General features: G+C 39.4%; 1 protein-coding gene across 3 annotated transcripts; it reads right to left on the reverse strand.

The window, feature by feature from the left end:
- Positions 1–1,393: 1,393 nt before the first annotated feature.
- On the reverse strand, positions 1,394–21,412 carry PRDX4 (peroxiredoxin 4). 3 transcript variants are annotated; one of them, XM_025857445.1, is made up of 7 exons: positions 20,947–21,412; positions 14,700–14,817; positions 11,394–11,510; positions 9,218–9,340; positions 6,602–6,732; positions 5,584–5,618; positions 1,394–1,506 (listed from the first exon to the last, which is right to left on the reverse strand). In XM_025857445.1, the coding sequence occupies exons 1-7, from the start codon at positions 21,146–21,148 to the stop codon at positions 1,456–1,458; spliced, it is 777 nt and encodes a 258-aa protein (XP_025713230.1). In that variant the 5' UTR covers positions 21,149–21,412; the 3' UTR covers positions 1,394–1,455. The 3 variants fall into 3 exon arrangements, with proteins under 3 accessions (XP_025713230.1, XP_025713228.1, XP_025713229.1); XM_025857443.2 differs by lacking the exon at positions 20,947–21,412 and adding an exon at positions 18,387–18,730; XM_025857444.2 differs by lacking the exons at positions 1,394–1,506; positions 20,947–21,412 and adding exons at positions 1,591–2,391; positions 18,387–18,731.
- Between the last annotated feature and the right edge of the window lie 1,327 nt (positions 21,413–22,739).

Raw genomic sequence — 22,739 nt, forward strand, 5'->3', positions numbered from 1 at the left:
TTGGACAGAGAAGAAATGATGGGGGTGGGGAAGGAGTCCTTGCATGAGATTCTGGAGACTACAATCTCTGACAGAGCAGTCCGCCACTGTCATTGTAAAGTTCCGAACACTGCTAAGGCTTAGCTGGGAAATATTCAGCAGAAGAGGGAGATGCAGGGAATTACAGATGTCATCTATGTACCAGTGCCCTGAAAGACATTGCCTAGTGTACTTCGTAGAAGCTTGAAGTTACCTCTTGATGTATTACTTTGGAGAAGCTGCTGCTGTGGGGGCACAGTCTGTTCTGCGGCGCAAGCAGCTGCTAAACCGCACTGGCCTTCTTTCCGCAAGTACTCGGGAGCTGTCTGTAGAGAAGGGTCTCTGAACCTTACCACTACTGACTTCTTGGGCCGGGGAAGTCTTTGTAGTATGTGTAGCACCACCCCGGCCTCTTCCCACTAGACACCAGTAGCACTCCTACAGTTATGACAACCAAAAATATCTGTACACATTACCATGTCCCCTGGGGGCAAATTGTCCCCAGTTGAGAAGCCCTGCTCTAGATTATGGGAGGTCAGTGTGTTCTGGGAATAGGTCTCCTACAGTTGACCCCAGTCAGGCCCAGGGCCCACCCTCTCCAGCAGGACACAGGACTCTCCTTTCTGAACACTACTTTTCCTGTCTTCTGTAAATGGCCACATGAGATCATTTTTAGGATACAATTTTGGATCTGTAGACTTTCAAAAGTAAACTGTTTAAAGGGATAGTTTGTAAAAGGCATTGAGAAGGAGTGCATTGAATGCCATTTTATTCATAGGCTGCTTACATTATCCAGTTAATATGAAAGGGGTGACTTAGGATGTATTTTTTAGGTACCCCCCCAATTACTACACTATCAGCACCTGCCTCAGTAATCAAATACTAAGCTCCTTGAAGGCAGAAATTTATCTTTGGTTACTTGATAAAGGCCAGGTATTTAGACGATCAAAAGCCGCTGAATACTGAATGAAACATTAATGACTGGCTTTTTGGAACAGACCTGAACATAACTGTCTTCCTTGTAAACATACCTAAATTGAACCAGAGGCTAGAAAACTATTGATGGAATGGAATGGAAATTATTAATCAAGAAGATACAGCCTGGGGAGCCTGGGTGGCTCAGTCAGTAAAACATCTGACTCTTGGTTTCAGCTCAGGTTGTGATCTTGGGGTCATGGGATGGAGCCCACAGGCTCCAGCACATGACATGTATTATATAAATATTAGTTACTCTTGTTACTAGTTTGATTCAATCTGACACTTCTTGCTTTGGGAAGATAGTAACTGCTTATCTTTTGGCATCAGTATTTAACTTGAACTCTAAATACCTTAGGGAGTTCTATATTCTTCAAAAAATAACCACTGTAACACAATATGGTACTAAAACGGTGAACTTTATTGAGAACTTTCAAGCATTGAAACCTGAGGAAGTATTTTTTAGTTGAGTTTATCAAAATACTTCAGTTTTCCAGCTGGATCTGGAATTATCTGTTAAAAAAACAAATTATTCATTTTTAAAAAATGTTAATTTTTATTAAAGTATAATTGACATACAATATCTTATTAGTTTCAGGTATACATCATAGTGATTTGATATTTTTATACATTATGAAATGACTCCCATAACAGGTCTAGTTCTCATCTGTCATCATACAAAGTTATTACAATATTGACTATATTCCTTACGTCATACTTTTCATCTCTGTAATTGATTGGATAACTGGAAGTTTGTACCTCTTAATCCCCTTCATCTGTTTTGCCCTTTCCCAACCCACCTCCCCTCTGGCAACCACCAGTTTGTTTTTTATATTTAATACTGTTTGTTTTTGTTAGTTCATTTGTTTTGTTTTTTAGAGTCCACATATAAGTAAAATCATATAGTATTTGTCCCTGTCTGACTTATTTCACTTAGCATAGTACCCACTAGGACCATCCATGTTGTTGCAAATGGAAAAAGACCATTTTTAAGCCGAGTAGTATTGCATCGGGTATATACACCACATTTTCTTTATCTATTCATCTCTTGATGGACACTTGGGTTGCTTTCATATCTTGGCTATAATAAATAATGCTGCACTGAACATAGGGGTACACATATCTCTTCAAATTGATGTTTGCAAATTATTTATTTTAAAAGCCAAAGTACATTGGTAGTAGTCTGATATCAGTTGCTCATCTCTTGACTAAAGAAGATAAAGATGATTTTTGTGTCCCAAATTATATATAGGAAGACTGGATTTGTCCTACCTACTAATCTCACCTATCCCAAAAGGCAAATTTGTTAATAAATTAACATCTGTATTCAAGCATCCCAAAATTTACTTACAGCTCTTCTCTTGGCCACCAGGCTTTCATGACATCTTCAGGTTTGATCTAATTAAGTTGAACACATTAAGAGAGCGTGGCTACAGATGTTAATGTATTTTTAAAGTTATCTGCTGATGAAATGTTGCTATGCCAAAATAACCTGAAAGGCGGCAGTGTGTTCAAGTGGATTTTTAAATTTTTATTTATTTATTTAAAAATAATTGACATACAATATTATGTTAGTTTCAGGTATATATGATAGTGATTCAGTATTTATATACATTATAAAATGTCACCACAATAAGTCCAGTCAGCATCTGTCACCATACCAAGTTGTTACAGTATTCTTGACTATATTCCCTGTGCTGTACTTTTCACCCCCATGACTTAATTCATTTTATAACTGGAAGACTGTACCACTTAAATCCCTTCACGTATTTTGTCCATCCCCCTCCCCCCATCCTCTTTGGCAACCATCAGTTCTCTGTATCTATGACTCCGTTTCCGTTTTGTCTTGTTTTTTTAAGGATATATATATATATATATATATATATATATATATATGGAATCACATGGTATTTGTCTTTCTCTGACTTCTCTCACTTAGCATGATACCCTCTGGGGCTACCCATGTTGCCGCAGATGGCAAGATTTCACTCTTTCTATGGCTGAGCCCTAGTCCACTGTATAAATACTACATCTTCTTTATCCATTAAATGGACTTTTTGGAGGTCCAGAATGCAACCTTTTAATCTCAAACTGCAAAGTAAAAAACTACTCAAATATATGAAGCAGTATGTTCAATAACTATTTAGTGAACGAACAAACATTCTGAAAGAAAAAATGCTCCCTCCTTAACAGGATCACAGCCTTAGAACCCTATTATATTTTTTTTGACACTTCCTATATGATTTGACCTCCTATTAACTATATTATGTGATAGTTATAGGTAAAGTACATCTGGCCCTATATATAAAAAGTAACCCACTGTAATCAGTTTACAATAGTTCTATATTCATTTTCTTCAGAATTTTTCATCAGCCTATAATAAATATTACATAATTTTTCAGGTATCACTTCAAGAAGTATTCTGTCTTTGCCGATTTATAATCTCTCTGCATTGAAATTCAATTTGCAAATACTTATGGAATAATATGGCACTGTGTGCCAGCAGTGTGCTGGGCAGTGAGGGGTACGAGGATAACTCCACTCAAGTCCCTGTCTTTGAGACTTGTCCAAGCATGTGGGGAAGATGTGTGTGTACACAAGTTTTTGACGCAATGCACAGGATGATCATGTATGATGCAGGCTGTGTCTGAATGGAGGCTGAGATGGCATCAAGGAAGGCCTCAGAGTGGAGGTGGCATTTAAGTTAGTCTTGAAAGATGAGTAGAATTTAGGGAAGGGGGAAGATAGAATTAGAATGTAACCCCGAGAGTAGGGACCTTGGCCTGTGGTACTCACTAATAAGTACCATCTGCCTATCATAATAGTTTGAATAGTTGCCATATAGCAGGTGGTCAAGAAATGTCTGTTGAAGGAAGGCCCATAGAAACAGAGAAGAATTGTGGTTGTCAGGGACTGGGGGTGGGAGAAATGGGGAGATGTCAGTCAAAGGGTACAAGCCTTTAGTTTTAAGACGGGTGAGTTCTGAGGATGTCATGTACAGCATGGTGACTATAGTTAACAATACTGTTTTGGGTACTTGGAATTTGCTTAGAGAGTAGATCTTAAGTGTTCTCCACACACACAAAAGAATGTAACCATATGAGGTGATGGATTTGTTAATCAGATTGTGATCATTTCACAATGTATACATATATCAAATCGTCACATGGTATAGTTTAAATATCTACAATTCTGTTTATCTACTTATACCTCAGTAAAGCTGACAACAAGAAAAGGAATGCCCAAACACAGTATGTGATTACATATGTGAATGTTTTTGGTGGGAGAATTCATGGTTTTCATCAGATTCTCAAAGGGGTTTGTGGCCCCTCCCAAAGTTAGTCAAGTGGATAGTCAACATGTTTTCTGAAATGTAAAACACTCATCCCCTAATACCCTGTGTAGTTAATTTGTACCTCTTGCAAGCTCTTGCTGATCTCTCAATACAAGCATGTGATCGATGGTGAGGTTATTCATCACTCACTGCTGGTTTTGCTACAGCTCCTGCAGAACATGCCCCCTACTTTGAAGACCCATCCAGAAATGCCTTCTAAGGCTTCTCAGGCGATGCCTCTGCAGCTTCTGATTCCTATTTCTATCTGGAAGCCTCACAGTCAATAATTGTAAGCTAACCTAATGCCTCATGTATGATTTAAAGTACCTAGTGCTCAAAGTACCTTTAACACCTACCTTCATATTTATCTTGGAGATCCATCAGATATATGTAGAGGTAAATAAATTTGTACTGTAAACTTAACTTTGACCCACAAAGGCAAAGCTGTTTTGCAAACTCGTCAAAAACTGGTTCAAAATCAGTGAAATGTTACTTTACCCAATCCCCAATCTGAGTTAGGTTACAGAGTGACTTTCTACCTCTCATTGTCTATGATTAATGGTACTTTTTGTTGATTTGCTAAAGAAGAAAGTCTTAGGAATCTGTATTTTTCTTTTATCCTAAGATAATGATTTCTTCCTCTGATGCTCTAGTATTTGTCAATTTCCTAACTACAGTTTGTATAGAACTGTTGATTTTTAGAAGATAAACATGTTATTTAAAAAAGGTTCAAGCGAGTTTCCAAATTGTATTTTGGCCAGAGACTACTTCAGGAATTGCCTATAAATTATACAGCCTCCCTAAATGAAAAGATAAACGTGTTTCAATCTTCCTTCAACTGATAAGGAGAGAATCATTAGCTGCAATGTTAATTAAGCCAGATTTTCTTAAAAGTTTACTATATACAGAAAGGTTTTGCTTGTGACTATTTTCTTGGCCCATAATATAGGAAGAAATGCCATACATGATCCCTAAGACCTTTGACTTTATTCTATCAGACCTCTACTGTTCCCTTTGGGGTTTTTTTTTTTTTTTTTTGATGGTATATTTCTCTGGATGCTTGGCTTTAAAATTCACAGCATTAAGTCTCATATTCTGCTTTCTCCAGTTTCAGCTACTCTCTCTACGGTCCAAAGAATGCCTGTACTCTTATGATTTCTGTCTAGTAATGTTTGCTTCATTTACAAAATCAAGATAGTTCTATTACAAAGAAAGATTATTCTAAGGTTGACATTTTAAAAATCAGTTTGACTTACTGTTTCACTACCAGGTTTCCAACCAGCAGGACAGACTGAAATGAACAAAAATGGGCAAAAAGACAGTTTAAGAACAGATTTCAGTTGTCTTCAGCAGCTCTTGGTTTTTCTTTTTCCAAAATGAAACTGAAAAGAGCCTATAACAATGAGAACATTTCTAGGCCACCAAACACTTGACTACTGTTCGCCTGCCCGCTTGCACCAAGAATTCCAGTCATGGAGTTTATCAGCAAGCAGCTAATCTATGTCCATTTTTGCCAATTATGTCTAGTTACACTTACAACATAAGAAACCAAGTTGAGTGTTCCCCTAATAAAGTTGGAAGGTTTGGGAATCTGGTGTACTGACAGGTCGGGGCATGGCAAAAACTTCTCTGAATTTACAAAAACTTCCAGTATTAGCTTATCTTCTGTTTTCTGCAGTACTGTGTACTGATGCCACAGTATGCCAAATTACTAGGAAAGTGGCATTTCCCCTTTATTTAGAATGCACCCTTACTCAGGCACTGAGTTACACTTTTGAAAGGAATATATAACGTATGTTCTGTTTTAGCAAAATCTGACCTCTTCCATTTAGCTACTGCAAAAACTTGGAGTAAAAGGACGAACTGATAGATTACCAGTGTGATACCGGACAGCTGTGAGGGAAAAAGCTAAGTCAAATAATGTACACATGCAAATAAAACCTGCATCACTAAATATTGCCAGACTGGCATGTTTTAAGTTTACAGAAACATAATTTGAAAAATTACAGTAGCAGAAACTTTTCTCTGTGGACTGTGCAAATAATGAATATTTTTGCATCTTGTTCTGTAAGTAGGATATATTAGTGATATTTTGTTAAAAGCACTTTTAAAGTAATAATTGGATCTGCTAAGAAGATCAGGTAATAATTTGAAAATAATCAGAGGACTTTGGAACCATCCAAATTACTTTTTGACTAAGAAACCAAATTAATCATGCTATCATCTCTCAAATGAAAAAATCAAAAGGCTAAGATGCTTAAAAGGAAAGGGTACCTTCTCCATGTTTGTCAGTGTACTGGAATGCTTGAACCAAACGCAGTGTCTCATCCACTGATCTACCGACAGGAAGGTCATTCAGAGTAATCTGCCTTAGGACTCCTTTGTCATCAATAATGAAGAGACCCCTGTAAAACACAAGAGTGGTACAGGTGAGGTCATTTCATCTCAGTTAAGACAAACATTAGTTAATCTGATCCCTATGCCGTCCACATGGAAGGATGTCCTACACAACCAACAACACACTACCCACCTGCTTGACTGGTGTACACACACACACACACATACACATGCGCGTGCGCACAAATACACCCCTGTCCCCATACCCAAGCTTATCTGCTGTATAATTTGGGATTATCACTGTCAAATGGTAGCTTTAAAAAATTTGTTTTTTTCTATGCAATGTACTCTTGTACTTCCATTTAAATCTTCCCGAGTACTAGGTTTGGGATTTTACTGCACTGTTAATGAAATGATGCATCTACATAGCAAAGTCTTCCTCTGGGTGAAAGAGTGATCCATCTTTCTTATCACTGACTGTTTAGAACACCTTTGTATTTCCTTTTTCAGAGGTGGAAAAGACAAAGTCCCAATACAAGCAAAGTTACCTTTCCCTCTAAATCTGTGTATGTGATTCACTTTTTTGGCCTAGGGAATAACGGAGTAGTTTCACTTAAAAGACCTGCTGTTGAGATGGAGTGGCATTGCAAGAGTTAAAGCAGACCAGAGAAAAACAAAAATCTCTAAAGGACTTTACTGTCTTTATTTCAGTCAATATGGATTTCAACCCAATATCTGGTTTAGAAAAAGATCTCAGGTACTAGGGCTAATTGCTTGCATACAAGTATTATAAATAATAATGAGATTTATTTTTGATAGAAATACATGGAATTACTTATCTATTACATGAAATTTTGTTTTATAATCATATTAAACATTACTAAAATGTTCCTGCTTATCTTACTATATATATATATATATATGTTTTAAAGATTTTATTTATTTATTTTCAGAGAGAGAGACACAGTGAGAGAGGGAACACAAGCAGAGGGAGTGGGAGAGGGAGAAGCAGGCTCTCCGCTGAGCAGGGAGCCCGACTTCGATCCCAGAACCCTGTGATCATGACCTGAGCCGAAGGCAGACGCTTAATGACTGAGCCACCCAGGCGCCCCACAATATATATTTTTAATGAGCACCATGATGTCTGAACCAACTACAGCTCACTCCCCTTTGACTAGGTCAACTTGGCTAAACTCGGGTAAAACTTTTAATTATTATTCATATGGGTGTTCTTTTATGTAGCTACTTTTACAGTAGAAAACGGTTGTCACTGGTGATGAAGTTTGTTCTGGAGTGAGTCTGATGTAAAATTTTGAACTTACTTTTTGGTAACATACATCATACCAACACACAGCACACAAAAACAAATATGCCTTGGGTGCCTGGGTGGCTCAGTCGGTTAAGCAGGTAACTCTTGATTTCAGCTCAGGTCATGATCTTGGGGTTACTTGGTTTTACTTGGTTCATGTTCAAATAATTCCAAACTTTAAAATAGCTTAATAGCTTCAGTCTTTATAGTGGCATATTTACTTTTTGGGAATTAACTTAGTCATAAACTCTATGAAAGGAGAAAATATTAAAGACTCGGCAAGTACAAAAAAAGAAACTATTGGTAGTGACACATGATACAATATGAATGAACCGTGAAAACATATGCTAAGTGAAAGAGGCTCGTCATAAAAAAGTATATATTGTAGGATTCCATTTACATGAAATGTCCACAATAGGCAACCAGAGAGACATAAAGTAGGTAAGTGGTTGTCCAGGGCCAGGGGAGGGGGATTGGGGGAAAGGGAGAGTAACTGCTAATGGGTATGGGGTTTCTTTTTAGAGTAATGAAAATGTTCTAAAATTGATTGTGGTGATGGTTGCACAATTCTCTGGCTATACTAGAAACCACTGAGTTGTATGCTTTAAATGGGTGAGTTGTATGTGAATTATATCTCAATAAAGCTGTTATTAAAAAACATAGGATTATAAAATACTGGCACCTTCACATAAAACATTTTAAAAAAACTACTAACACAGTAAAGCAAATTGACAATATAATTATAATAAAATTACAACTCTTTTAAGCTAAAGTTGTCCTTTTACCAAAGACTTCTAGTGGCACTTCCTTAATTTGTCCCACTCCCTAAGGCACAAGTTTGCTAAATACTAGGATACTTGCATTTGGAAAAACCATTACTGGAGTCATTTTAGAAAAGAGGAGAAAGAAATAGGCAAGGAGTCTGGGTACCTGGGTTCAAGTGTGGGCTCTACCATTAACTGATTATATAACTTTGGCTAAATTCATGGAATTCTATGAATCTGTTTATCTGTAAAATGACAGGGTTGGTCAAAGACCTCCAAATAATCTTCAAGCTTTAACAGACTATGATACTCACATAATTTAAGTAGGGCACTTACCAATTATTTTAAACAGTATCTACAACATTTTTGCAAATAGAGCAAATAAATCTTTTTGATCAAACCTTGTATCTTCTAACTCCATTTCAGGGATGATTACAAATATATTTGGATCTGTCATAATATAAAACCACTGAAAGGTACCTAAGGGTATGGCCTGAGTCCTCCAGATATACGCCATAGTCCTTTGAGATTTGATGGGTCAGATCTGAAAGAAGTGGAATCCTTATTGGCCCGAGTCCTCCTTGTCTGCGAGGGGTATTAATCCTATAACACACAAAACATTTACCACTCAGAGCGAAGTAAATGTATTCAAACAGCACTGTTTGTCTCCATCACACACATATGAATGAACACACAACACACACATTCTCTCTCTAAAAACAGGCTAATACACACTCTATTTTTTGCCTTTACGCCAGACCTAATATATTCATTTCCTTTAAACAATAAATATGGAGATATGTATCACATTTTTAAAGTATTGACATACTGTATTTTACCAATCTCTATTGCTAGACATTTAAACTATTTCCATTTTTCTTTTGCTTTTATCAACACTGCTGGAAACATCTATGTATTCTCAACTTTGCACATTTATTTGATTAATTCCTAGAAGAGGAATTGATGGATCAAAGGATATGCACTGTCATAACCATAACCTTAGAATTGTGATCACAAGACAAAGCCTTGAGAGACAGAATACAACTGGATATTTTAATATTCTGAGACAAAGGAATGCAAAGTCCATTTGAAGCAGGGAAGGAAGTTAATTATAATCTCAGACACATCAGTCTTCAGATACAAGCATTCTTTTACTTGAAACCAGGGAATGTCGGCGTCCCAGTGGGAGGGGACTGACAGAGCAGCTAGCAAACAGGGAAATACTGCTCCAGATGTCTGCAGCCCCAGTTCTGACATCCAAGTAGAAATCTCTGGTTGATATGAAACCTATCCAGCTCAGAATGCATCCCCCTCAGATTCCTTGAGAAGCCAATCCCAAATTATTTGGGAGGATATAACTTTTTCCTTAGTGGATTTATGTTGTAATCCTACAAAGATTTAGAATTACTATAGAAGTGACGACGCAAATTAAACCCATTGTTTTCACTTTGTGATTCCAATTTAAAATGTATAATGTGAAATTTTATTGTTTATAAATATAGTAAAGAAACATTTTTTAAAGAACTTAAGGCGTGCCGTATTTGTCTATTAGATTTGCAAGAATTACTTAAGTTCTTGGAAGTTTTATCTGAAAATTGAGACACAAAGGAAATCAAATAAATATATAACTGCATTTAAAAATACTTGAAAGAATTAATTACTTAAGAGAATATAAATTAAATTGTAGCTCTTCACCAGTTAAAATTTTAGTTGTATATATATGTCTCTATATAATTGTAAATGGATAAAAAGTTGTTTTGAATTTACTTTAATGAAATGAATATTAACTTCTAAAACTAAGATAATTGTGAACCATCTTTATTGTACATAAAATCTTGCACACAGAATTGTGGACATGAAAAATTTACATCAACACACACATTTCAGATTCTGAAACATACTGCCTAACTGCTCTCCAGAAATGCTCAACCAACTGTATGTGTGAGAGGACCATTTCTTCACACCTTTGTCATCACTGGATGAAATTTTTCAATATTTGAAATCTTAGCCAATCAGACAGGGGAAAAAATGGCATCTCTTGTCATTTTAATTTGCAGTTCTTGGCAATTAATCAGGTGAAACATCTTTTCACATTTAATGAGTTAAAAAAATTTAAAAATTAAGAAAATCAATGCTTCTTGAAAAATAATTACAAAAGCTATTTTGAGTTTGACTTAATACTAGACAACTATGTAACAGAGAAATGGAATTTTAAAGAATTTTTTCCCTCCAGATTAAGGCTACCCAATTTATCATAATAAAAGAATCATACAACTCAGTGGTGTTTACTATGGATATTATGGTGTTTACTATGGATATTATGTCTTTTGCACTGAGCTTTTTTCCCAATTTGGAAATGTCCTACAAAATCCTTAAGCATTTTTACCATAACTTCATTGAACTGGTAGCTCTCAAATATATCTATTCCCAAACTGTTTGATAACTATATTCCAGGGTGCTGGGCTAGCTCAGTTGGTAGAGCGTGTAAGTCTTAATCTCAGGGTCATGAGTTCAAGCCCCACATTGGGTGTGAAGCATAATTAAAATAAAATTTAAAAAAAACCCCTATATTCCTATCACAATGAGAGTTGTCTACCTATAACTGAAAAGTAAATTCATTTTTTTTCCCCTACAAAACTAAGTGTAAGATACTGACCAGGCCAAGTGGGTAAACTGTGAATCGACAGAGCATGCTACCACTTCAGTGTTTATAGATCTAAATTCTTCAATCCTATCACCAAAGGCGATGATTTCAGTTGGACACACGAAAGTGCTGAAAGTTAAAAAAAATTTCAGTATTCTCAAAATATGCATATACTTTAAGTTTCAAATGACTTAGTTTTTACAAACACCTTTAATATATAAAAATGCATATTAAGAACAATTTTATATATGAACATTGTCACAATGCAAGTGTCTAGAAGATTATTTGATCAAATATCATTTAATTAAAAAATATATATTACAGAGTTCCCAATTACATCTCAGTAAATGTTATTTTTATAACTTAATGGATCCGTGGTCAACCAATGTTCCCTTCTCCGTTACGGCAGCACCTCGTCCTATTTCATTAGCTTTTATTTGACAATGCTTTATATTTATATAGTGCTTTGCAGCTTTCAAAGGATCTATACAAATTTTCCATCGTTCCACTTCTATGAGCTAGATGCACTGATCTTTATTTCAGAGATGAGAAAATGCTCTTCCATCCCCCTCCTTTTTTTTTTAAAGATTTTATTTATTTATTTGACATAGTGAGAGAGAGCACAAGCAGGAAGAGCAGAAGAGGGTGAAGCAGGCTCCCCGCTGAGCAAGGAGCCCGATGCGGGACTCGATGCCAGGACTCCGGGATCATGACCCGAGCCGAAGGCAGACGCCCAACCGACTGAGCCACCCAGGCGTCCCCCCTCCCTTTCTTGATAAGGTTCTCTTCTACCTTGTCTCCCAGTCCTGTCAGAAAGGCACGTTTAGAGAATATTACCTTAGGGTAGTATTTTCTGAACCATGGTAGGGACTCCTTAAGCCAGTTTATGGAGTTCTAACTAACATTTTAAACAAGTGGAATAGAAAATATGAGAATACTTTATATACAGGAAGGGTAAGTCATGAAACATATATGTACATACACATACATATCTGTGTGTGTGTGTGTGTTCAGGATTGATACTAAAAATACTGAACAACCTTAACTCAAAGTTGGCTTTAGCTCTGGAGGTTTCTGAAAGGGACCAGATGGGAGGGGCAACTTGGGGAGGAGGTTGGGAAAGTGGCTATTTACCATTTGGTATGGAAGTGTTTCAGGATTTTAATGAGCACGGCTGTACTGGTGCTTATAGACTGAATGTTACCCTGTATGTATATGTAAATGTATTGGGTGGCAATGAAAAATGGATTTTGTACTGTGTTCAGGTCATGGTCAAGAAAGTCAGAAGAACACAGACTGAGGGGACAAATTCCTACTGAAGCCCAATACAGGCTTTTCAGAGGTTTCGGTTGTTCAAATGTAGGACTGCCGCATGCAGGCAGACAGTTCTAATCTAGATTATATCCCTGGAAACCTGGGCTATGATATGTATTTTTAATACTTTCCCAAAGGTAGGAATGGTCAGCCCCTGCCTGCCTTCTTATTATTCCAACAAATGCTACCTAGAGATACATTTATTCAACTTCTTAGTGAAGACAGAGAAAAAGTTCTGGCAAAAAACTAAAGGGTTATATTTTTGACTTTCACACTTGCAGACCGTGACAAATGTCTCAGAATTCTTCCTTTCTAACCAGGCCTAATCTGGCATCACATGGAAACAGAAAGAAGTGATCTTAGCTTCTTGCCCTAGGAGGCCACTGGTGACATCATGCTTTAGATATGTCTTATTCATTACGGAGTTTTAAGTAACACTGGGAGAAACAGGATATTTGTCTGCTATATTAGACTAATTTCAAAACTCATGTTTAGATCCTATTTATTTGACAGATGTGTTAACTTTTTGGTTTTATAACAACATGAATTTAGAAGGCCTATCATTTTTATATATTAAAATTTGTACTTCTGGGGGCACCTGGGTGGCTCAGTCGTTAAGTGTCTGCCTTTGGCTCAGGTCATGATCCCAGGGTCCTGGATTCGAGCCCCGCTTTGGGCTTTCTGCTCGGCGGGAAGCCTGCTTCTCCCTCTCCCGCTCCCCCTGCTTGTGTTCCCTCTCTCGCTGTCTCTCTCTGTGTCAAATAAATAAATAAAATCTTTTAAAAAAACTGGACTTCTAGTTTCTATTAGAAAATAAGTTATATCATACATTTTAGCTAGTCAGGCCACAGTACAAGTTGATTAGAAAGAAGGAAGTTCATACTAATTTAAAAGATTATGTATTATCCACATTTATGACTTGGTTTAGTCTCAGTGAACTAATTTTTCTGAGAATTTTTCCTATTTAGATTAGAGTAGGGGTCAGCAAACTTCAGTCCACAGGCCAAATCCAGCCTACCTTATTTTTTGTAAATAAACTTTCAATAGAAAACAATATTCGTTCGTGTATAGTCTATGGCTGTTTCTATGCTACGATGGCAAAGTTGAGTAGTTGCAATAGAGATTTCAAGGCAAAAAATATTTACTATGTGGCCCTGTACAGAAAAATTTGCTGACCTCTGGCCTAGAGACAATCTATAGAGATGAGCTTATGTATATTCTCCCTGCAAGTTTAAGGTTTTATTTACACAGTTCTAGGTTAGTCCTAATGGAAAAAAGACCTTAATAATACAGTGGCAAAATAGAAGTTCTCTTTTTTATAACCAAAAAACATATTCAAATAAAAAAAAGATAAAAGTCAGGATAAGTCTCCTTTTCACTTTTGTGGAATTTGAAAAACACTCCAGATAAAACTATATCCTTGAAAGGAATGAAGCTGCAAAAGTATTTATTTGAGTCAACTTTTTATCTAAAGTGCTTACCATCAGAGTTAAAGAGAAAATTCCCCCAATAACCATAATTTATATTAATAGGCATTATTTCTTAAGCATATGCAGTATTTTCAGGAAAATGTTCAAACCACAGGAAAGCAAGAGATGCAGCAAAGAATAAAAATGATAAAACCATAGTTAAGTGGCATCATCATTGTAGAGGGTTAATTTTCTAGTTAAGAGAGATACATTAAACAGATTTGTGGCATAAGTCTTGCTATTAAATGCTTTCTAAAATATCCATTTTCTTGCCTTAGTAGGTATAGCTTACTATAATTGTAGCTTTCCTTTCTTTGATGATTATATTATAACATAATCATGTAGATTTAAGGATAACGTATTGGGGTCAATGGGTTTTGGTTCTGAAATACATGGTAGATGTTACCTTCTTGAAAAAATTCATCTCAGCTTGCCTTTTAAGAACCAAGAGCTAAATAAAATAATTTGTACTTGATGTTCTTGAATAATGATTGATAATGACTGACATTTTAGGACCTGTACATGTATTACTTACAAATCAAGTGGGTAGAAGAAAAAAACCAGGTATTTCCCACGATAATCAGTCAACTTGAGCTCCTTGAATTCTCCATCTATCACAGCTGTTCCTTCCCAATAAGGTGCTGGCTTGGAAACTAAGAAAGAGAAATACATGATGCTTTACAACACTGAGAAAATTGGTGGGATGACAGAAAGACATCTTTAGGAAATCACTGAAAATTAAGGATTCTAAACCTTTGGATCTCTTTAGCAGTCTGGTGAAGCTTATGGACTTTTTCTATGGATAGTGTTATTGAATGCATAAAACAAAATATATGGATTTACAAAGGAAGCTGAGTATATTGAAATGTAATTATCAAAATAATAGAAAACAAACTGGTGATATAGTAATACATATACCCTTTTATTAACACTTTAAGACTGCAAGATCTATGGGGCGCCTGGGTTGCTGAGTTGAGCAGCCGACTGTTGACTATTGATTTCGGCTCAGGTCATGATCTCTGCCTCCCCCACCCCCACTCCACTCATGCTGCGCCCTCAGCGCAGAGTCGGCTTGTCCCTCTCGCTCTGACCCTCCCTTGGCTCTCTGGGCAAGCACGTGAGAGCGTGCGATTCCCCCCTCTCCCGCTTAAATAAATAAATAAATAAAATCTTTAAACTGCAAGATCTAGAAGTGGTCTAGTAACTGTCCAAGACAGTGATGAGTGTAAATTTTGTTGCAGGATACCTGCAATTATGGGGCATAAAAATATTTGTGATTCTCTTGGCAACAGGTACAAGCAAGTACTGCTGAAGCTAGTGTGATTTGTTGCTGATGTTCATAAAGGAAATTCTAAATTTCAGTTGTAGGTTAGTGAAAATACTTTGTTTTTCTATGCATGCTCACAGACCCCCTACATTCCATCCCTGCACTAAATCCTACTGGATACTTCATTATAGCCCCTCCAAGTTAATCAACTTCCTACAGTTCAAATAATTAGATTTTCCTTCTTTAATGGCAGTCTTCTAGATGTATTCATTTTTTAAATGTTTGTCCAGTTTCTCACATTCACACAGAAGACCTGCTGCCACACTCAAGGAGTAGGAAATCTGCAAATGTCAGGTGAGAAGTTTAAAATCCCAGACCATTGGGATTATTTTCCCAGAGGGCTCTGAACAGGTTTCAAGTGACTGATGGAAATTGAATAGTTCATGCTGCTCTCCTGTAAGGGCATGCTGTAATTCTAGCCAACACGCTTTCATAATAATGTACCTTGATCTTCTGTTAACACGTTCACATGGCACTTAAACTTTCAGAATCATTACATACATTGAAGTCAATACTTGATTCCAAGTTTGACTAAGGTTCCTAGAAAGTGAGGCTTACAATAGCTAGCATTTTTGATCACTCTGAAAATGAAGACAGACTTAAGATGAATTTCTCTGTGAAGCTAATATATAACACATGATTATTTATCTTGAGCCAGCAGGCTACCTCATATAAATATCCTCATCTAGTTAGGTAAAGGCCATGAGGGAGAATTGGACAGAAGGGAACTTAACTGTATATGCTTTATATACATTACTGAAAATGCTACTCAAGTGTGAGGTTATAATTGTAATGATCTGTTAAAATGACACTCCTTAATGATTTTAGCATACAGGGAAAACCAAATCCGAAAAATAATTTTTTTTCTGAAAATTGTGATTTTGGAAATTTGGGGTTTTTGACTTAAGAACTGCAGTGTTCTAATAGTTTTTTTAATGGAGTCTTTAGGGTTTTCTATATATGGTATCATGTCATCTGCAAATACTGTAAGTGTTGTTCAAAGAAAAAAACATCAATTTTTAAGGCAGACTGCAATTACTTTATTAAGATCTATAAATGGAATTCCCAAAGCAACCCCCTGCATCTGTTACAAAATAACAACTGTCCCAAATATAAATAGCAGAGTTAACAGAGATTCTGGCAAATGCAGAGCAGTAAAGAAGAATGTTTAAATACCTTCTTCCCATATCTGCCCCCCCATCAATTTAACTACTGTTAACATTTTGATGTCTTTCCTTCCATTCTTTTTTAAACACATAAATTTGGATCATGTTGCACCCATTTTTAAAAAGGGAACAGTAATGAGAACTGAGTAATATATGGAACTGTCAAATGACTGTATTGTACACCTGAAACTAATATAACACTATATGTTAACTACACTGGAATTAAAATTGAAAAAGGGGGGGAAAGTAAATCATTAACAGTTTTTCATGTTACTAAAATTTAAAATTTAATGGTTCTATAATATTCCATTTTATGAATAAAAGTCCTCCTATCTTTAATTCTAGATAAGCCTACATATGACACAGAAATGTGGCAGGTATCTAAACTCTGAAAAGGTTTGCTGGTAAAGGGAAATCTATTATTACCATTTTTTTGCTTCCTTGAGCAGACTTGGATGGGATTCGTTTCTTATGGGAAATTTATGTGATGCCAGTAAATACTTAACAGGCTGCCATATTTCAAAATATCTCCCCAAGCCAAGTAAAAGCAAAAGGACTTGGAAATACTATGATTTTAAAAGTGCAAGACTGGCTCTTTAAAAACAAAAATCTAAAAGTAACTTTCAGTTAACTTTCAGTAGGAAAGAACTGCAAATGTGTAAGGAGGCAAAACAGTTTTTCTCATTTATGGCTCCCACTCCATCCTAAGTTATAACAACATCCCATTTAAGACTGAGGATTCATAATTGTGAAGCATTACTTTTGTTACTGAATACAGGCAGGGAACATGCTATAACTGAACCAAATATGTATCCACAGAATGCCAAATAATCACAGGAAAAGCTGATTACTTAAAAGCAAGCAAGAGATAATCTTTATCCTTTAGCCCCTGGCCACTTCTTTTTGGCCAATCTTAACATCCAGATGCAGTAGGCCACAAGTTTCTCAGTATCTAGTCTGACGTGTCCTTCCTGAAAGTGGCCATTAGCTGTGTACACTGGACAGAAATGCAAATAACAGAAAGCCAAATTGGCAGGACACAAATTTGCCACAAGGTTTATCATCAACCCAAATGCATTACTTCCAACCATTTTCCCCCCCATTTTCTTACAAGGAGCCTCCCAAGTACAGCCTGTAACAAATTCTTCATTTTTTGAGAAACACAAAGAATACCCACTAACTATACAGGTTTTGGGGAAGGTGGCTTTTAATAGTCTTTATAAGATGCAATAACAAAAAAAAAAGAAAGAAAGGAAAACGAAAGGTTTGTCTTCCTGAGCATTTTGGTTAGCCACTTTTCTGTTTAATACTTTCTGTGAACCATTATTCAACTTTTCAATGTATTCTTCCCTGAAATAGTACTTGAAAACAGACGCGATGTGCTGCTGGTACTTTTTTAATGTTTGAGGAAGTGCTTCAGTTTGCACAACATCCTGATGCCTACAAACTCTGGGCCAGGGCCACCCTCTTTCCCTCATCTGCGGCTTTGGGGTAACCACTACTTTTTCCAAAATCTGATTCGTGGAACCCATCCCTTCACAGCTGGAACCCCTTTCCACCCCCCTACCCCGCCCCCCAGGCAGGCCCGCCCAGGGACCTAAGGTCGCCCAGAGGGTGCCGCCCAAGCCAGGCTCCCAGGTACTACCAGGGTGCACGTGTCTCCGGCCCTCTCCACCTCCCACCTCCCTCTGCTACCCCCCACCCTCCCTCTTGGCGGGGCACCACCTACTCTTGGCTTTGCTGAGGTGCAGGGAGTGGTCGGCGACCGAAACCCGGGACGCCTCCCCTGGGTACACCTGTCCACCCGCGTAGAAGTGGCACTCCTCTTCGCGGGTTCGGGGCCTCTCTTCTGCCTCCCAGCCTCGCAGAGCTCCGGCTGGCAGCAAGAAGAGCAGCAGCGACAGCAGCAGCAGCAGCCTTCGGCTCCGGCCACAGGCCGGAGTCGTCGCGGCTGGCGGCTGCAGCGACGCCTCCATGACCACGCGAGCGCAAACACACGTCCCTTGGCGCGAGCGCGACTTCTCCCGCCGTCAGGGAGCTACAACCGCGCGCCCGGAGTCCGCGTGAGCCGGGGCGCGGCCTCGCGAGACTTGCTCCGCCCCCACCCCGCCCCGGCCCCCCCTTATTCCCTGCTCCACCCACTCCCCCTCCCCCCGCCACGTGGGCTCCAGCCCCGCCTGCGCGCCCCCAGCCGGAGTTTGCGCCTGCGCCGTGGGCGGGCCAGGGCCGGGGAGTTTAGCCGAACTCTGCGAACGGAAGCCGCCCAGTGGCGTCGCGCGAGTGGGTCGAAGCGCGCCAACCCTCTGTACAGATTTAGATATCCTTCCACGCCTATCTCTTTGACAAAGCCTCACCACCGCACACCACCCCCAAAGTGAAACTAACCTATCTGCCTTTAAATGGCTTAAATTTTGTACTTCTCACAGTTACTCGGTTTTTCCTTGAAGCGATGTTTGTGAAAAGTGCCAGGACTACTTGCTCAAGCTGCAGCCCTTTTAAGTCCCTGGAAAACTTGGAGAAGAAAGGTCTAGCCATTTACTCTTCTCAAGCAGGCAAGAGCAAACAGACAGTTTGGTGACTTAAGCCTGTCTCAAAGTTTGTTTTTTTTTTAACTTAAAATTTGATAAGTTACCAGAAAACCAGACTTTCTCCCAACACAGCGTTGTTCCATCTTCTGATAATTACCCCATCACATTACAGGAGTCTTCGGCAGCCCTTACGCTCCCCAGGATCCCTTCTAGCTTCCTGTGGGCTCTTGTCTTCTTTCTGAATCCCGCAAAAGTCATCCTGTTTCCTCCATTAGACTGTCAGCTCCCTGGGGTTGAAATCGTTGCGTAATTCATCTTTGTTTCCCAAGGCACCTGGCACTCTGTGAGCATTTGCTATCATAAGAACTTGATTTTCTAAATGACACCTAATGTTCCCAACAGCCTGTCTTAGCTTCCAGTTGCTTTCACATATTATGTCCTTGCTCCTTGTGACAACCCTTTGAAGCAGATAGGAAACCTGATTTTTTCCAGCCTCAACCCTTACCCCAGTCCAGCCCATTGTATACCTTGGAAGACTTTGATGGGAATAGGGCTGAAGGTCCCTGGCTCCCTACCCCCTCTTTTGCTCCCTCAGGCCCTCACCTCCTCCCTCACCCCGCGGGTATTTGCGCCTGCGCTCTGGGGCCAGACCCCAGCGGCCAGGTGGTTCCTAACCCCCGGAAGACCAATTTGTGGTACCGTGTTCCGTCCGCCCTCAGCATTGTTTTAGACGCTGCTCATCCTTGCAGGCCCATCTCTTCTACAAAGCTTAGCTGGAGATGACCTCCGGCCCTTGCTGGTGACTGGTCTTCTGCACTCAGCACTGTTTTAGATCCTCTCACCCTTCGGTGCCCACCTCTTGCCGGAAGCCTCGCTTCCGCAAGCCAGCCTTCCTCCCCACCGAAAGCTGAAACAAACCATTCTGCCTTAGAAAGGATTACATTTTATACCTTTAACATTTACTCTCCTTTTCCTTGCAGTGAGCGGGTCAACAGCGATGACTCCCACTCCCGTTGGATCCCTTTTACGTCCCGGGAAAACTTGAAGAAAGGTCTAACCTGAAAAGCATTATCTGGAGACCATTTATTCTCATCCAGTGAGAAAGGACTCTTCCAGCCGTAAAGTCAGTTTGGTGACTTAAGACTGTCTAAAGGTATGTATAATTTTTAAAAAATTAAGACTTGATAAGTTCCCGGAGAACCCTTTCTCCCAGCAGTTAACCCCCTCACTCACCCATTTGTTTGGATGGCAGGTGAGAATTGGGGGGAGAGGTACAACACACGCCAGAAGGACAGCGGCCACTGGCAGCCCTTATGCTCCGCCCCCATCCTTTCTATCTTCCCCTGAGCTCTTGTCATTTTTCTGAATTCTGCAGAAGCCATCCTAACAGTTTGTCTTTCTTCTACTAGACAGCTCCCTGGGGTTGAAATCGATGTGTAATTCATCTTTGTTTCCCAAGGCACCTGGCACTCTGTGAGCATTTGCTATGGTAAGCACTTGATTTTCTATATGACACCTAATGTTCCCAACAGCCTGTCTTAGCTTCCAGTTGCTTTCTCAAATTACATCCTTGGTCCTTGTGACAGCCCTTTGAGGCAATAGGAAATCTGCCCTTTCAGACTCATCTCTCACCCCAGTTCTGCCCATTTTATGCTCTGATTTTTGTTTCCTGACACCTCTTTCTTGTGGGCAGAGAAGGAAAATATGAAGCTACCTCTCTTTTCTGAGGCGGCGGGGGGGGGGGGAGAAGCTTGTTCTTACCCATAACATTGTCTGACAATTCTTCACTTTCCGGGGGGCCGTAGACAGGTGTCCTCTGACGAGGTTGCTCTCGTTGTTCCCATTCTTCTCCTTCCCTGGCTTCCTGTTCCACGTGGAAGGGGAACGGGATCCGAGAGGTTCGGGACTGAGCCCCAGGGATTCGGCTCAGGCCTATGCCCCGAGGTCGGCTTCGGTGATCCATGCTGACCGCTGGACAGCCACCAAGCCTCAGTGAATTCTAGGCCCTAGGCTGGGTCTCTACGTTTGAGAACTGGGAGAGGAAGCTTGAGGAGAGTGTTATTTCCTGACACCTCCGTTCTAGGCTGAGCTGAGGTGCCCCAGTTGGCAGCAGGGGCTGCCCACCAAGTGGGCCCAGCAACCTTCCTGCCCGCTGGTGAGAGTGGCCAGGGTGGCCAGCTCTCAGGCACAAACTGTGCTCCCCTTACCTCCCTGTGAACTCCTTGGCAGCGGACATTCTAGGTGGCAGTTGCTCTGAATCCTTCTGTCCAATGAAAGCTCCTGAGCTCCTGCCTTGTGTAGGCAGACATTGTGCTGTCACAGTGGCAGTCACGAGGGAGCTGGAGGTGGGGGACCTGCCCCCAGGGCACTGACCGTCCAGCTGGAGTCAGCTGCCCATAATAATAATACAAAATTATCAGGCACGGAGGGGGTGGTTCTATATATAGGATGCGTCTCAGAAACATCTGGGGAGCTTAAAAACATTCAAGTGTACCGACCAAGCCCTACAAATGATTATTATTATTATTTTTTTTTAAAGATTTTATTTATTTATTTGAGAGAGAGAGAATGAGAGAGAGCACATCAGAGGGGATAGGGCCAGAGGGAGAAGCAGACTCCCCGCCGAGCAGGAAGCCCGATGCGGGACCCGATCCCGGGACTCCAGGATTATGACCTGAGCCGAAGGCAGTCGCTTAACCAACTGAGCCACCCAGGCGCCCCTACAAATGATTATTTAAGAGGTCCTTTGGAGGGGGGTCCCAGGCAGCTATGGCTTCACAACTTAGGACTCACTTCTGATGCATATGTCAGGAGAAATGCTTTGTGACTTGGGAAGCTCGGTCATAAAAAGGATAGTTTCTGTCTTGCACTTAGATTACTCATTCTGGGGGAAGACTTTTTGTTCAAACTTTTTTTGAAGGAAAATTCATAAAACATGTAATTTAAAATTTTAAAATGTATAATTCAGTGGTTTTAGCATAGTCATCATGTTGTGCTTTGTGCTCACCACTATTTAATTCCAGAACATTTCCATCACCCCCAAAAGAAACTTTATGCTTTTAGTAGTTAATTCCTCCTTTCTCTCTAGCCCCTGGCAATGACTAATCTGCTTCCTCTTTCTATAGATTAGCCTATTCTGGACATCTCATATTCATATAAGTGGAATCTTACAATGTGTGTCCCTTTGTGTCTGGTTTCTCTCACTTAAGTATAACGCTTTCAAGGCTCATCTGTGTTGTAGCATGTACTGGTACTTCATTCCTTTTTTTCTTTTTGTGGTAAAATATACATACTGTAATACCATTTTAACCATTAAGAGAATAGTTCAGTGACATTAAGTTTGTTCACATTGTTATGTACTCATCACCGCAGTTTTTAGTATGCTTCAGATTTTTTCATCTTCCCAAATTGAAGCTATACCCGTTAAACAGTAACTCTCCATTCTCTCCTCCCCTTAGCCCCTGGAAACCACCATTCTACTTTTCATCTCATAATTTCACTACTGCTGGTACCTCATGAAGTAGAATCACATATTTATCTTTTTGTGTGTGGCT

Source organism: Callorhinus ursinus, unplaced genomic scaffold, assembly GCF_003265705.2.
Source record: "Callorhinus ursinus isolate GAN/ISIS: 27379988/994484 unplaced genomic scaffold, GSC_fseal_2.0 scaffold16, whole genome shotgun sequence".
Taxonomy (NCBI): Eukaryota; Metazoa; Chordata; class Mammalia; order Carnivora; family Otariidae; genus Callorhinus; species Callorhinus ursinus.

Bases quoted from the DNA above. Each gene is read 5' to 3' on its own strand.
- PRDX4 (XM_025857443.2), bottom strand. From the start codon at position 18,633: ATGGAGGCGTCGCTGCAGCCGCCAGCCGCGACGACTCCGGCCTGTGGC. The intron at 11,511-14,699 runs GTAAGTAATACA...TTTAACTTTCAG, and splicing joins TTCTTCTACCCACTTGATTT to CACTTTCGTGTGTCCAACTG. The intron at 6,733-9,217 runs GTACCTTTCAGT...TGTGTTTTACAG, and splicing joins GACTCAGGCCATACCCTTAG to GGGTCTCTTCATTATTGATG.